Source organism: Pholis gunnellus, assembly GCF_910591455.1.
Source record: "Pholis gunnellus genome assembly, chromosome: 12".
NCBI lineage: Eukaryota > Metazoa > Chordata > Actinopteri > Perciformes > Pholidae > Pholis > Pholis gunnellus.
In genome coordinates this window covers 6742718-6756529 of record NC_136539.1, presented here as the reverse complement: position 1 = coordinate 6756529, position 13812 = coordinate 6742718, and the positions used below count along the sequence as shown (strand labels likewise).

General features: G+C 43.2%; 1 protein-coding gene across 1 annotated transcript in view; it reads right to left on the bottom strand.

The window, feature by feature from the left end:
- Positions 1–13812, bottom strand: part of dnah7 (dynein, axonemal, heavy chain 7) — a gene marked incomplete at its 5' end in the record, with an annotated part of 68040 nt that overhangs the window by 39682 nt on the left and 14546 nt on the right. Inside the window, 12 exons of the mRNA XM_079170230.1 lie at positions 2688–2837; positions 3985–4233; positions 4920–5018; positions 5943–6155; positions 6657–6784; positions 7286–7388; positions 7740–7908; positions 8847–8956; positions 9041–9253; positions 10127–10267; positions 10496–10694; positions 11979–12172. Of these exons, the coding sequence (XP_079026356.1) occupies positions 2688–2837; positions 3985–4233; positions 4920–5018; positions 5943–6155; positions 6657–6784; positions 7286–7388; positions 7740–7908; positions 8847–8956; positions 9041–9253; positions 10127–10267; positions 10496–10694; positions 11979–12172 (1968 nt within the window). The remainder of the gene's footprint in view (positions 1–2687; positions 2838–3984; positions 4234–4919; positions 5019–5942; positions 6156–6656; positions 6785–7285; positions 7389–7739; positions 7909–8846; positions 8957–9040; positions 9254–10126; positions 10268–10495; positions 10695–11978; positions 12173–13812) is intronic.

Genomic DNA, 13812 nt, shown 5'->3' with positions numbered 1-13812 from the left:
GCAACTCTGGCCACATCTGAATGTGCCACAAGTGCAACATGCTTTTAAGGTTTCAACCCATAGGGTGACGTTATGGAGCAACAGCATCATTCTACATCTCTACTGCTGTCATCTCAGCTCTGCTTTAAGGGTCGGTAGCATGAATGTCTATTTTGAGCAGTCCTTCCCAGGTAAAGTCACAGCAGCTATGTAGCTGCACAGCATAAGTGAGACAGAGAATAACTCAATTAGATTTTTGCTTTGACTGGTGACACAAAGTTGCTTCAAATGCCTGTGTCCATAGAGACAGCATTCGTTTGAAAGTCTGTCATCTATGCTGATATGTGTCAGTTAAGACGCCATTACGGTTGTTTCAGTGCAAGTTGTCAAGATTTGAACAGGATGTAGGACTTGAGCATTGATGAGGTGGTGATGAACAACTACTACCTCTGTGCAAGCAATCCAGTCCCATAGTAACAAGTAGACTGAGCATTCAGAGCTAAGCTCACACAGAGAAATAATGACAACAAAAAGAATACAATCCTCCAACCCCTTTTCATAACCCCAAAATTCCAGTGGAATAGTTAAGTAAAGGGTCAAATCCACCTACTTCAGTATAGAAGAAGTCGTAGGAGAATTGTCTGAACACACCTTTAAGGATATTGCTTGTTTTGATACATGAAACAATGGACACATGAAGACTTTGAAGAAATGATTTCCCTTCCTTTGGAGCGGATTAAACAACTTCACCACAGTCCTCCCAACAGGATACGGTATAAAGAGATGGTTTCGGTGGAGGTCAACACTCTCAGCTATTATTTGTGACTGCAAATAGTATTAAGCAAATGGAAAGCCGTGGGAGCAACAGGGAGGTGTTACATCCTCTGCTAAATAGTCTCTTCATCAGGGTTTGTGCAGCATGAAATACTATATGAATATGTAAATTCTACCACATCGTGCGATTACACTGCATTTCAAGTGCTCTGTATCCAAATGAGGAACAGGTGGTGCGCGGCTAACCCTGCACACCCCCCAAGTGTGAACATGTTCATCTGTACGAGGCAGTGGCGGGCCGTGGATTTTATACCTGGGCCTTCAGTGCTGCTCTCCACTTCTAATAACATCATTATGACGTCACAGCTACGGGTTATTATTTGTTTCGCGTAAAAGCCACATATTCACATAACACTGCAACATTTGACAAATGAAATAAAATGTGCAGATACATGAATACGAGCACATATTATACGCTGCGTCATTAACGGACAATATAGTCCAAATCAATGTAACACAATGACAAACTCACAAGAGCAGTCGCATATATTCATATGACAACAAAGCAACAAATCAATCCAGCAGACCTGCAGCGGATCCACGCATTCCACCACACGAGCACGAGCCATTCAAATACTATTCATAAAAACGCCACGATTGACAAATGAACAGTAGAGGTAAACAAACGAAGTTCACTTACCAAATGCTGTCTATGCTGACAAAGAGTTTAATCCCAGTACATCAGTTCCAGTAAGAAGTCCAACCGGATCCGCCGCCGGTCGGTTGTCCGTGGTCCACCGCTGTTCGGTCGTTGTTTTCGAACGACATTCGGTTGTCTTCCGCTGCCGGTCGCTTGTCCGTCTTCCGCGGCCGGTCGGTGGGCCGTTTTCCGCCGCAGTTCGGTGGTCGCCTTCGACCGCGTTCGGTGGTTGTCTTCGGCTGTGGACCGGCGAAGGGCGGGCCGCGGTTGTGAGTTGTAGATCCACTGGAGTCTCTCCAAAAGTACCGACGCTCAGTTAAAATGAAACACATTCCCAGCCATAATATGTGCAACGCTTCTGACGCTGCATACAAATCCTTTTCCTGGCTGGTCAGGGCTGCTAGCTGTGGGGTCATTTCTTACTGTCCAGTTTGTTCAGAAATGTCCTTCTTGAGAAAAGCGTTCCCAGTAACTCCGCCACTAAATCCGTTTCTCCTCCTTCCGCCATTTCATATTAAAAAAACAAAGCTAGGTAAAATGTCTATCAAATATTTCCACTTGAACTCTGTCTGCTACAAAGCTCTGATAGCAATCAAGTTTCGCGGGCTCATAGTCACGTGCCCGCCCACTGACCAATCACAGCACACTCTGCACCTTGCTGGCAGAGAGGCATCTGGACTCTGAGCTGACGTAACTTGGCCTGCAAACCGTTCTGGTGCGGCCATGAATCCCAAACTAGAGATCTGATTGGTTGAATCAACAATATCGTCCCCATTCAATTTAAACTGCACATGCCAGCACTGGGTGAGTCTGCAGGCTGGGGCCTCTCTTCTTACTAGAGACACAGAGGTGAACTCTGATTGGATAAAAGCTCTACTTAAAACAAGCTGCACTGGAAGCAGAGCAACTGAGGAGCACAGTAGCTGTGCAATGAGAAATTAAGATAATGGGAAAAATATTTTTATAAATTATAATACATATAAGAAAAAATTAAATGTATTTAAGAAAAAATATTAAATTATAAAATAGCTATAACTTTGTGATTCTGTTTAGGCCAGCAGAGAAGGCTTTGCAGGCCCTGACGGCCCGCCACTGGTACGAGGGTGTAAAGGGGCTTGTCGCCGGATCAGCATGCTGCTTCACAAGTTTGACAAAACTGTGTGTTTGTTTGCTTGTTTGATTGTGTCTGAACCTAAATCTCTTTAAAACGACATACTCTGGGCAGCCACCTTACCTGGGAGGAAGCGAAGGTTCTGTAGCTGACGGCGAGGATGCCATCGGACCACTCGTGAGAGACGGGGTCAAACTGGCCATACAGCTGTCCCATGGTGATGGATTTGGGATTGATAACTGTGATCTGCACGTCGTTCTCCTCCATCAGACCCTGGTGTAACAACCACATGCATACGAACGCACAGGAGATAACAGACAGATTATAGGGATGTCTCAAGGGAACTCAAGAAAAAACGGATGCACGGACAAAAACAAATACACATAAGAATTCTTTACTTCACAGGTAAAGAAGTAGCAAAACGAAGCATGATTTCACCAACTTATCTCCGCCAAGACTCATATATTGCTTGGAAGATTACTGTCTACATGACAGGACTTCTGCTAACTGAGGAAGAGAAGCAAAAAGTGCAACAAACAGCTTTTCAGACAATGTGTCACTTTGAGTTAAAAACAATGAGAAAAGCAAGCTGCTGGGGAAAAAAAAAGACCAGCAAAAAAGGAGAGAAAGGGGAGGTGGCGGGGGGGGGGGTTGGACATGATCAGTGGACGTGCAGCAACAAGGATGACGATGATAAATGTGGCATTCCCAGGCGTTCCATCAGCAGGCCTTCATCTGTCTCCTTGGTGGGATGCCTCTCAGCACTCTCAGCCATGTAAATACAACAAGCCAGTTCTGCTCTTCTCTGGGAGATCGATAACTGCTAAACAAAGACTACTGCTCCGACAAATTGGATGGATGTGTTTACTTGGGAAAAACATGTAGCTCAGATAAGCCTTGGATATTGGGTGTAGCACATATTTTTACTTGACATGAAAGATTTTGTGATTTTTTTTTACTGATTGAGCAAGTTCATGTCTCAAGGACTCCGGAAACCCCTTTAAAATCCGTGACACGGTACAATTAAAGAATGCATGGTTAACCATCTGAAAACAAGGCTTTTTTTTCCCAAAAATGTCTGACAAATTGACCAGGTTAATACCTGACAGGAACATAATGAATAAATTGGACCTCAAGGACATTCACGGGAAATGCAACCAGGAAAATAAAGTGGTTTGAAGTAGCTATTGATCAAGACTTAGTGCCATGCAAGGAATCATGTAATATAGTAAGCTGACACACAACTTGCAGCCTAACGTGCAACTTTTATCCACTTCTGTTCCCATTATCATAATTCACAATTCCTTCCCAGTTTCTCCAACCATCACAGTTAGCATATCCATCTTTTACTTTCTTAAACCCTTCTTGTCAACAGATAAAGTGCACAGCATGCGCCTGAGATCCAAACAGGACATCATACCTTTTCAAAGACGTCGTGAAGCGCTGCTGCCAGCACACGATAGGCGCTGGTTTTGCCTCCAAAGGGTTCACCCACCAGCATGAAACCATGCCTCACTATCATCATCTCAAAGATCTGCAGGATTTTCTCGGTAAAGAATTCAGTGACTTGTAGGTTCATCCTCTGGCAGTTTTCCTCGATGGCCTCCAGCAGGATGCGGTAGTCTCGCTGTGGAAGCTTGACCCCCGGGAAGAGGTCAGAGGTGATACCCTGGAACGGAAAGGCAAAGTAGTTGGGGAACAGTGAGGGCAGTTGAATGAGGGAACACACATACTTAAAGCTACTACGAGGAACTTTAATTTGGGGTTAGATTTGTTGGTCTCCGAGCACCAGAGTCCCTTTAGAAAACCTCTCATTTTAATGAAGCAAGGTTTGACAATATGCCCCGCACAGTTATATTTCTCCCTGTGCCTCCCTTCCCTCTAGCGGGCCCAGCAATACAGCCTGGGGTCTCCAGCAGCGTGGTGTCGCTGTTGGCTCCCAGCGTGGACCAAGCGTGGAGCTCACCTCCTCCCATCAGAGCTCCGACTGCAGGCATGAAGAATAACTATATAGCTATAACTATATATAACTATATAGAAAAAGCGAATATTCTCGCTGATGGTTTTGTTCTCTAATGTAGGTCATATAGAGGCATCGGTATTAATAACCAGTTAAAAGTTCCATGTAGTAACTTTAAACACAGTTTCAAACAACATACAATGGAAAAACACGAGCCTACACACACTCTCTCACACACACACACATACTCCAGTGAACTGTTCTGACTCAAACAGACTTAAATTGTCCTTGTGCATCACGGCTCCAAATGAACTGCCTGGAATTAACATGGGCTGACATCACTTGATGTGTATCGCTCAATTAATCAGGACAGGAGGAGCCCCATTCTATCGCACCTCAAATAGCTTCAGATCATGGTCCAGAAACTTGGGCAGATTGACATCAATAATGGATCTCAGCAGCAGGGTGTCTTCATTCTCTTCTGGGAAAGTGAGCTACATACAGTGCAGCAAACCCGGAAGAAGGGGAGGAAAAGGAGAAGAATGACATGTAATGAGAAACAGTTGTTCGTCACTGTGAAGTCTGTCTGGAGCAACATGAGAATCACAACCAAGTCAGGAAGCTTCCTCAGTTAGCAGGTGTAAGCGTCTACATGACACCTCAAAATGTAAAAAGGCAGCACGTTGTCCCTACTAAGTCTATATAGAACCCAATGAAAGAAATCCTATGTTTGCAGCATCAGGTCACCCAATGTGTGAATAAAAAAATGCAGGTGCCTGTTGATAACTGCCTCTTTGAAAGCTAAACTGACCGCTCGTTTCTTCCTCTCTCACACATCACTGCTCTCTGTGTGAAAATAAGGAGGTTTGGGTTATTCATTGTCTGAAAGATTACTGCTGCGTCAAGGGGCATAAACTAGCTTTCAATAGTGCACGCAATCCAAACAGTATCACAGAACTACCAATGTGTAATCCAGCCCTACTTAAAAGAAACTTGCCTCTTCTGCATAAAAACTGTAATCTGTTTTTAAGATGAGGCAAGACATTACACAGGGCGATGTGCATGCTTGCCTTTTAACTTGCTCGGCACTACTTTCATCAACACGGACTGAGCAAGAGTTGAGAAATCGTTGCTCCCCAATTAGGGCACTCGTTGTTTTTTTCACATTTGTCTTTTAGTTAAACGTTTAAAGATTGTTGTTGTTGATTAAAATGTGTTTCCTGAAAACAAATAATCATTTAAATCTCACAAAACACAATAAGAGTATAAGGAATTTAAAAAAAATTATGTAATAATAAATGCTGACAGTGGCACTGTGGGTATGTGTAACGGACACTAAATGATATTGTGGCAAAAATATTCAGGTAAATGAACAAAGAAACTCCATCATATCAAAAAGTGAAGCTGTGTTAAGATACCTTGAGGTTTCCAGCTGCAGTGAGCACAGACTTGACGGCCCTCATCCCATAGTCGTAGTGATGCTGTGAGGACAGCTGCTCCGAACAGAGTCGGTAAGTGGCCACGATTTTCACCGACAATGGCCGCGCAGTCACAAAGCCGCACGAGTAGAGCACGATCTCTGCAATCATGGCATAGTCCGGCACCATCATGGCCACAGTCCTGAACAGAGCCTGGGGAAAAGAGACACTTTTGCTGAATGGAATTTCATTTGAGCGCCCATTTATGCACAACGAAACAGTAACATAACTTCAATAATTATTCAGGCCAAAAGATAAATTCTGTTTCCTTTGTCAGAGTTTATAAACAGTCTGCAGTTTTCAGTTTTGCTGACTAGATGTCTAACGATATCTACTGCAGTGACATTTCTGCGCGCATGGAAACATTACAATTACTGAAAGCAGCCTCACTAAAGAAAACACTAGGCCTGCATCAATAGTCTGCAATACATTATGTAAAAAGCAACATAGCCTACAGGGACACAGGCATAAAACAGGACTTTATTTGAAACTACTTTTAGTCAAGAAAAACAGAATGCTGATTTTTCCAACTGTTATTCAAACTTCTCACTTATGTGAACGGGCATATGCCTCGAACTTTACGTTCCAGGACTCCCAGTTCGGTGATTCGAAATAGAATGAAAGGCTGTGAAACTGATGAACCTGATACTGTACCTTGAGATTGTCTGGTAGCTCAGAGCGTCCAGCGTAGCCAGGATTCATAGTAATGAAGACAGCGCAGGAGGGGTCCAGTTTTAGCTCCGTCCCTTCAAACATCAGCATCTCAGCATGGGCAGCGATTCCTGGCCACACAGATGCGGTGAGATACAGTTTGTATTTACGTGTCCTTTGTGTCTTTTGACTCTGATAGGACAGTTGAAGGGAAGCGTGCTGTGTCAAAACATTTGCAACAATTAAAGGCAGCGAATAGACCAGTGTGCTCCGGTGCACAAAACCTACTGTGAAAAATAGTTCCAGCAGCAGTTAAGCAACAGAGACCTATTTCCATTTTCAAACTTTCCTTTGGAGCAAAGGAAAATCTTTATACCCCAGAGGCTCTTGAATCTTATGACACGAGACATTCAAAGCCCGTAGGACACACAGGACACATTACATAGGACACACTGCTGTGAAGTTCTGCTGGCCAGCTCACACAAATTGCCTTCGCTCCCTGTTGATTCTCTTTGTAGTCTAAATTCTGTTTATTTTTTTTCACCGGTGAGAATACACCGTACAAAATGTATTTCTGGTTTACTGCCAGCTTAGGGATAGAAAACCAGAATGTAAAAAAAAACAGCACAAACCTCTCTGTATGGTGAGGATCTGTTGAGCCACCACAGACAGCACCTCCAAGTCAATGCGATTAAACTCATCAAAGCAGGCCCAAGCGCCGCAGGACAAGAGGCCCTGGTCACACACACACACACACACACACACATTGGCACACACAAATACACACATCAACACGCGCGCAATTCATTAATACATATTTAAATAGTATGTATGAGCACATTTTGCCTGGGTATGTGAGAACTATTTCAGTATGGCAAGTGGGAGGACATTTCAGCAGGGTGTAAGCAGTTTCAGTGTAAACAAGAATAAGATATTTGCAATCATTAATTGTGGCTCTTGTGGTTTCCCAGTATCGGGAAGGGGGGGGGGGGGTACACAACCTAGGAATATCTTCAGATTAACTGTTACAACTTGTTTCACTGGTGTAGTGTGAATCAATTCATGGGGAGAGAGAATTGCACTCACCTTGAAGAACTTGCCCAAAGCAATGTAGTCCAGTCCGTCAGAGCAGTTGAAGACCACACACTGCTTGGCCACAGCTTTGGCCAAGTCTTTGGTTGTCTCTGTTTTTCCCGTTCCAGCCGGGCCCTCGGGGGCCCCTCCCAGATGGAGGTGGAGGGCGCCAAACAAAGTGCTGAAGTTAGAGGAACAGACAGGAGAAAGCGAGCTCATGTCACACCTTATGGCCTGTCAGTGAGTCATACGATCAAGTGATTCCTCACAGCACTCATATATATATATATATATATATATATATATATATATATATATATATCTTCATCAACAGACACACGTCAAAATAGGTCCACTCCAGCCCGCTGACAAAACATTTGATAAAATATTGAAGTGCTTGAAAGCCTCTCTGCAGGTAAGCTGTATTGGGGAAGGTGGCAGCTTTTGAGTGCTAGGCTTTAAGACACACTGAAAACACATTTTTCTATATACTGTAGTGTTTGTTTTAGTTCCCATAACCCCTCTTTATACATATTCTCTCATGCCAATTGGATTACAGCACACACTGTATTATTGCTCTTTAAAATGTTGTATCCAAATTCTATAATCCAAATTAATATAATATAAATCCAAAGTATTACAACGTCATTAATGTTATTGTAACCCTACGCAATGATGAGCAAACTGCCACTCACAGCCAAAGCAGATAAAGTTACCCCCGCCTCATAGAGACAGTAGTAGGCCAAGCTCTGGCAGTATAATTGCTAACTGGGGAGCATCCTGCACAAATGATGGTTTTGATGAACATTCATTATTTCCAGAAACACAGTAAGGAATAACTCCCAGCAGTTCAGCAACAGTATACTGTCTCTTTAAAATCAGAATAATATAAAGATGGACAAGAAAAGGAATTTAGCACCTAAAACGGGACAAGAATAGCTCTTGTATACAGACTAACAAGGTAGATGATTGGTTATAATAGTGTAGCGGTAAATGTAGATACTTACAACTTAAGGTTTGTAAAGTCATTAGACAGATAAGGCTTTTTAGCTGCAAGCATTTTAAACACATAAGCTTTAGAAAAGAGACAGACAGTGGACGCTTGCGTAGTAGCTTTACCGGTAGCAGCGGTCAGTGAGTGGGGTAATGACCAGACGTGGAGTGTTGCCCAGGTATTCATAACCGTAAGGCAAACCGGCATTGATCATCTTGGTCTGGAGGTGGTTCTCCTGCACAGGGTAGGAGTTCAGAGGTTAGTCACCGAGTACCCATCATGGGTTGAAATGAATCCCCAATTTGCTCCTCTTACATACTTCCCAGTAGTAGCGCAGTTGGCTGAGCCACTCAAAGTCATTCTCATCACTTATTCCCTTCTGCACCAGCGTAGCGAGCACATCCCTGGCGTGGACGTCCAGCACAACGAGGGCCCCGAGCGTCACCCGGGTCTGTTTGGACAGCTTGCCGCGTACAAGTGCCACAATGTCGTCAATCTGTCTGTTGTTCTGCTCCAGGTAGACATCCAATGCCTGGGGGGAGAGAGGCGTGATTAGATAGAAGTCGAAGCACGCTGGAGAGGACGTTATCAAGAACCGAAGGGTCCTCACAAACCAGCACTAAACCGCAGACCTCTGCTGGCTACATGTACGAAATAAAATGTGGCAGCTTATCAGCTATAGGTGCTCTTCATTTGATGTGACAGATTTAATACACTTCGGTCTCTGTTTAACCGCTGGACCGTTTTGAATTAGATGGCAGCTTGGAGCCACCGGGTTAGTCATTACTGTAAGTGACACGTTCATTGAAAGGTAATCAGTTTGAAACACCATTTATCCAAGACGAATCACTATAGTTGACCTCATCTAGAGAACTTCAGACATCTTTTTATTAGGCTGTTTCTCACGCACTGTCGGACATGACCTACTACACAGGGTATGTTACCAAGGTTACAGCTTTGACATGGGACTTCAGAGAGAATATGCTGGTTGAATTGCTTTTTAACAGAATTTTGAATGTGGGTTATTAAGTCTATCTGTAAAAAAAAATACAAATAAATGTATACTAAGATGAATCATGAATGGAATGACTTGAACCAAAATATTTAAAATAAAGTATGAAATAAATGCGTGCCATGAACGAGCTATTTTCTATCCAGATGGTTACAAGCCTCTTTGAGGATTCTTGAAATACCTTCCAGACAGCAGCACGTCTTCTCAAAGAGATTTCAAAGAGATGTATCTTTTAGAAAAATCAATGTTCGGTACATGAGAGGCACAAACTGGGTCTAACTGGAAGTGAGCATCTGTATGAAAGGTCGCCGACACTACATATGTAAGCTGTAATTCAGAATACGTAAGCATGTAAAAAAAATAATCAATAAAATACAATAAACTGTTGATTACCTTTTGTCCTGAAACAATGGCTTGATGAATATCCTTCGTCCAGTAGACCTGTGAGACGCAGAGCACGGTCTGGCCTGGCCAAGCACGCACCCAGTTGATCCTTAACTCACTGGGGTACGCCTTGATCGCCTCCCCAATTACCTACAATAGACCACATGGGGGACAGAGGGTTTAACTACCTGGCACCTGTGTCATGGAAGACATTATAAATCATATAGGTGAGAAGCTTTGGAAGTCCAGACTCAATTTTGGAGTCAAACTTCTACTCTGGTGTGTTGAAATCTCGTTTGAACATCACAAGAAACAAAACATTTCTTTGTGTATACAAGTGAAGCTCAAACAGTAGCGCAATAACAGTCCACACAACACCTTGTGCAGGGAGGCAACCATGCCGCTCTCGAGTTGCAGGAGCCACATCTCCACCTGGCCCCTGGCTTTGGACGTGGAAATGATGTCCAGCAGCTGCACCACTTCACCCTCACTGCTCTTCATGTGGGTGATGTCCAGCACGTCGGTGAACACCACATTAGCGATGCCTTCAAAGCACTTCTTCAGATGGGGCTGCACTCTGGAGGAGAGTAAGGCAAGAATAGTGAATCACTTTTAATTGTTGTAGGTAACCCCTGGAGTGAGGGTGGTTTAGCACACCACATTAATACAGAGTGTGCATGCTGCTTTATTCCAGCAGATAAAGATGTTAACATTTATTACATAACAGAGTAATGATGCACCCAATGTCCCCCACCAGTGACAAACTAAAAAAAAAGTATTGAAAGATTGCAGACATGAAGCATGAGAAGGGTGTCTTAAAAGCTAATATTCATTTTTACTGTCCCTGATCCCAGTCTTATTTGTTTCCAAATCTGTTTCCATGTTATAGGACAATTGTCCTTGAGCATGGCTGCATCTCCACCTGAACACCAGCTGCTGTCTGTCGCCCACTAAAGGTCAAACTTAGGTTTTTGCGGTTGGTCAAGTGCAATGTTTGCTGAAGTCCTACTAATTATTACTAACTTTTCTTGAATGTCACACAGTAAACAAAGAATTTCCCCTTTTCTATACTGCTGTGTATCTTCATGTTTATGTTGCTTGTTCTCGCTTTGCACAAAACCATTCAGGGTAAATAGAAGTGTTACAATGCCGAAGCATTCAAACGTTGGCATTTTGGTACCTCGCTTTCTCTACATCCCCGAAATCAAAGCGAGCCCTTTCGTCAGTCCAGCACTGCGTTCGGGGACCGGTGACTGAAATTCTCGGTGAATCTATTGAGCGCTTTCCCGCCGTTACACTGACCTCTCTTCCCTTCTTTACATAACAGGTCGTGACTGTGCGCGTCTCTACTGATGCGATGACAATTCCCAGGAGCCAAAGAGAGAATAAAGGGATGGTGGATTGAAAAAGAGAAGAGAATCTCTTCTGTCTGGAATCGCATTCATTATTAACCAAATGCCCTGGGTGAAATGAGACATGGGTAGGTTATCAGTAAGGACTGTGGGGGCTGAGAAAGCATGGTGGTTAGCGGAATATTTTGTATCTCAAAAGCAACAACTATTTCACAGTGTTTTCTATTTCCTTTTTCCAGATGCTGAATCTCAGTCTTTTTTTTATGGAAAATTGTCTGTTTTTAGCCACACTTATTGTGGTACAGAAACTGGTTTGGCTTACGTTTATTTATCATTGTCTTCCCACTAGTTTTGACTAGGTAGGCTACTGATGGACAATCATGTATTTTACGAGGGGCCAGCCAGGCCGCTGCTCATTGTGAGCACTACTGTTGGAGTATATCTTAATATGATGATAAATATCACTATGACCGGGTGCACAGTGATGCCAACATGTTTGAGCTGCTTACCTTGTCGGGTCTTTGGTCTCAGAGAGGATTTCCAGCAGCTCCTCGTTAGACAGGAAGAAGAACCGCGGAAAATAGAGACGCTTCTTCTCCAGGTAGTTATTGAGACCTTTGAGGATCATCTCCAGGAGCTCATTGGACGATTTCAGCCTCCCCAGCATCTTGTCGATGGCTATCACCGCCAACGCGTGCTTGTCCTAACACGGGCAGGAGAGAACAGTTTAGTTCAAAGCAAAAATTCACTTCGGTTAAGTACTTTCAATTTACTTCAACAACAATTTCCGTGGTATATCACTAACATGGGCCTTTTCATTTAATCACAACATAAATGGACATGTTTTACTACTTTCTGGTTCACTCAGACTCATTTCAAGCTCATCATTTCAGGTCTTCAGTGAGATGGTGGTAAATTGGCAGCTATTACCGATTGTTTTCTCTGAGTTTCACATAGGTGCTAATTAAGACCGTAGAGCTTTTCCTAATGAAGCGATCAAGGCCACTACGCAGGAAAGCAGCGATTATATCACATTCGCTCCCTAGACAGGTACTTTACATCCCCGACTTTTGCACCATGACTATTAGTCCCTCTGCAAAGCGCCTTGTATGTGATGCAAAAGCACCGGCGACATGCTGCAACCTTTTTGTTCATCAAGGAAACATATGAGAGAAAAGTGGTTTGCTGTGTCCATTATTTTTTCAACACTGCACTGCTGCCTTGAAGGTAACACTAAAACACTCTTCCTTTAGCAAAGCATCCCCTCCATGTTCCACACTGAGGCCCACTTGTCACGCAACGCCCTGAAAAACAAAATCTATGACAGGAGATTTCACCTGAGGGTCCGTCTCGCACCTACGAAATATTTCAGCTCTGACATCATCTGGTGTGTACACTAACTCAAAATCACCCCCCAGGAAGTGCCTAAATGTAAAAACTCCATCTTGAATGCTCGGACCTGCTCACAGGAAGACGTCGGGCGATTCTAAAATGAAAGCGCCTATTATCTTCTGAAAAAAAAAAGTAAAACAAACTAATCAAAAATGCAGGAAGGGGCAAAATCAAGAGCAAAAGATTGCCACAGATTCCATCTCTGCTTTTTCTTACTCCTCAACCGAAAACTATCTTCATTCTTGTTGCCCTACAGTGTTTCAAGCACCATTAACCCCCTCTAACACCACGCTTCTGAACGACATGTTTTCTAGCTTTCGCAAATGGAAACAATATAAACTGCAAGGCAAACAGCTGCTACAGTTGATGTAGCAAGCTTACAAAAAAGGATGGTGTACTTTCATCTTTGTTTGATGTGATCAATTTGCCTTGAGCTCGTTTTCCACAGGATGTGAGAGTTTTCACATCTCCTAGCAACATGCACACGAAACCGTCTACGAATCAATAAAATGTCATTACTAAATGTATGTGGAGCTGGAAATAAAAAAAAGATATCGCAATGATGATATAATGCTGCTACAAAATACAATGAAGTTAATAAGAAAATCCTTTCACAGTTACATAAGCTGTGGGAAGATCTACAATTAAGGCTGCAGCAAAGAAGAGGATGTACATCGTTGCATTGCTTTGATGTGGCACAACTTCTGGTTTGTATCAAGTAAGGGTCACTGTCCATTAAAAGGAGGGGCAGCCACTGAATCAGGCTTTTCATCAAGTTCTGTTTGAAACCACAACCACAAAGAGTACCTAGAATGGGATGCAAATTATTTTCTGATCTCTCATGATTTGCTTTGGATTTCTTATGATGACTTAAGTGGAAGCAGCGGCTGGTGACTCATGTCAACGTGACTTCTTCGCCTTTTGGCTCAGAATGTGATACAAGTGATAAAC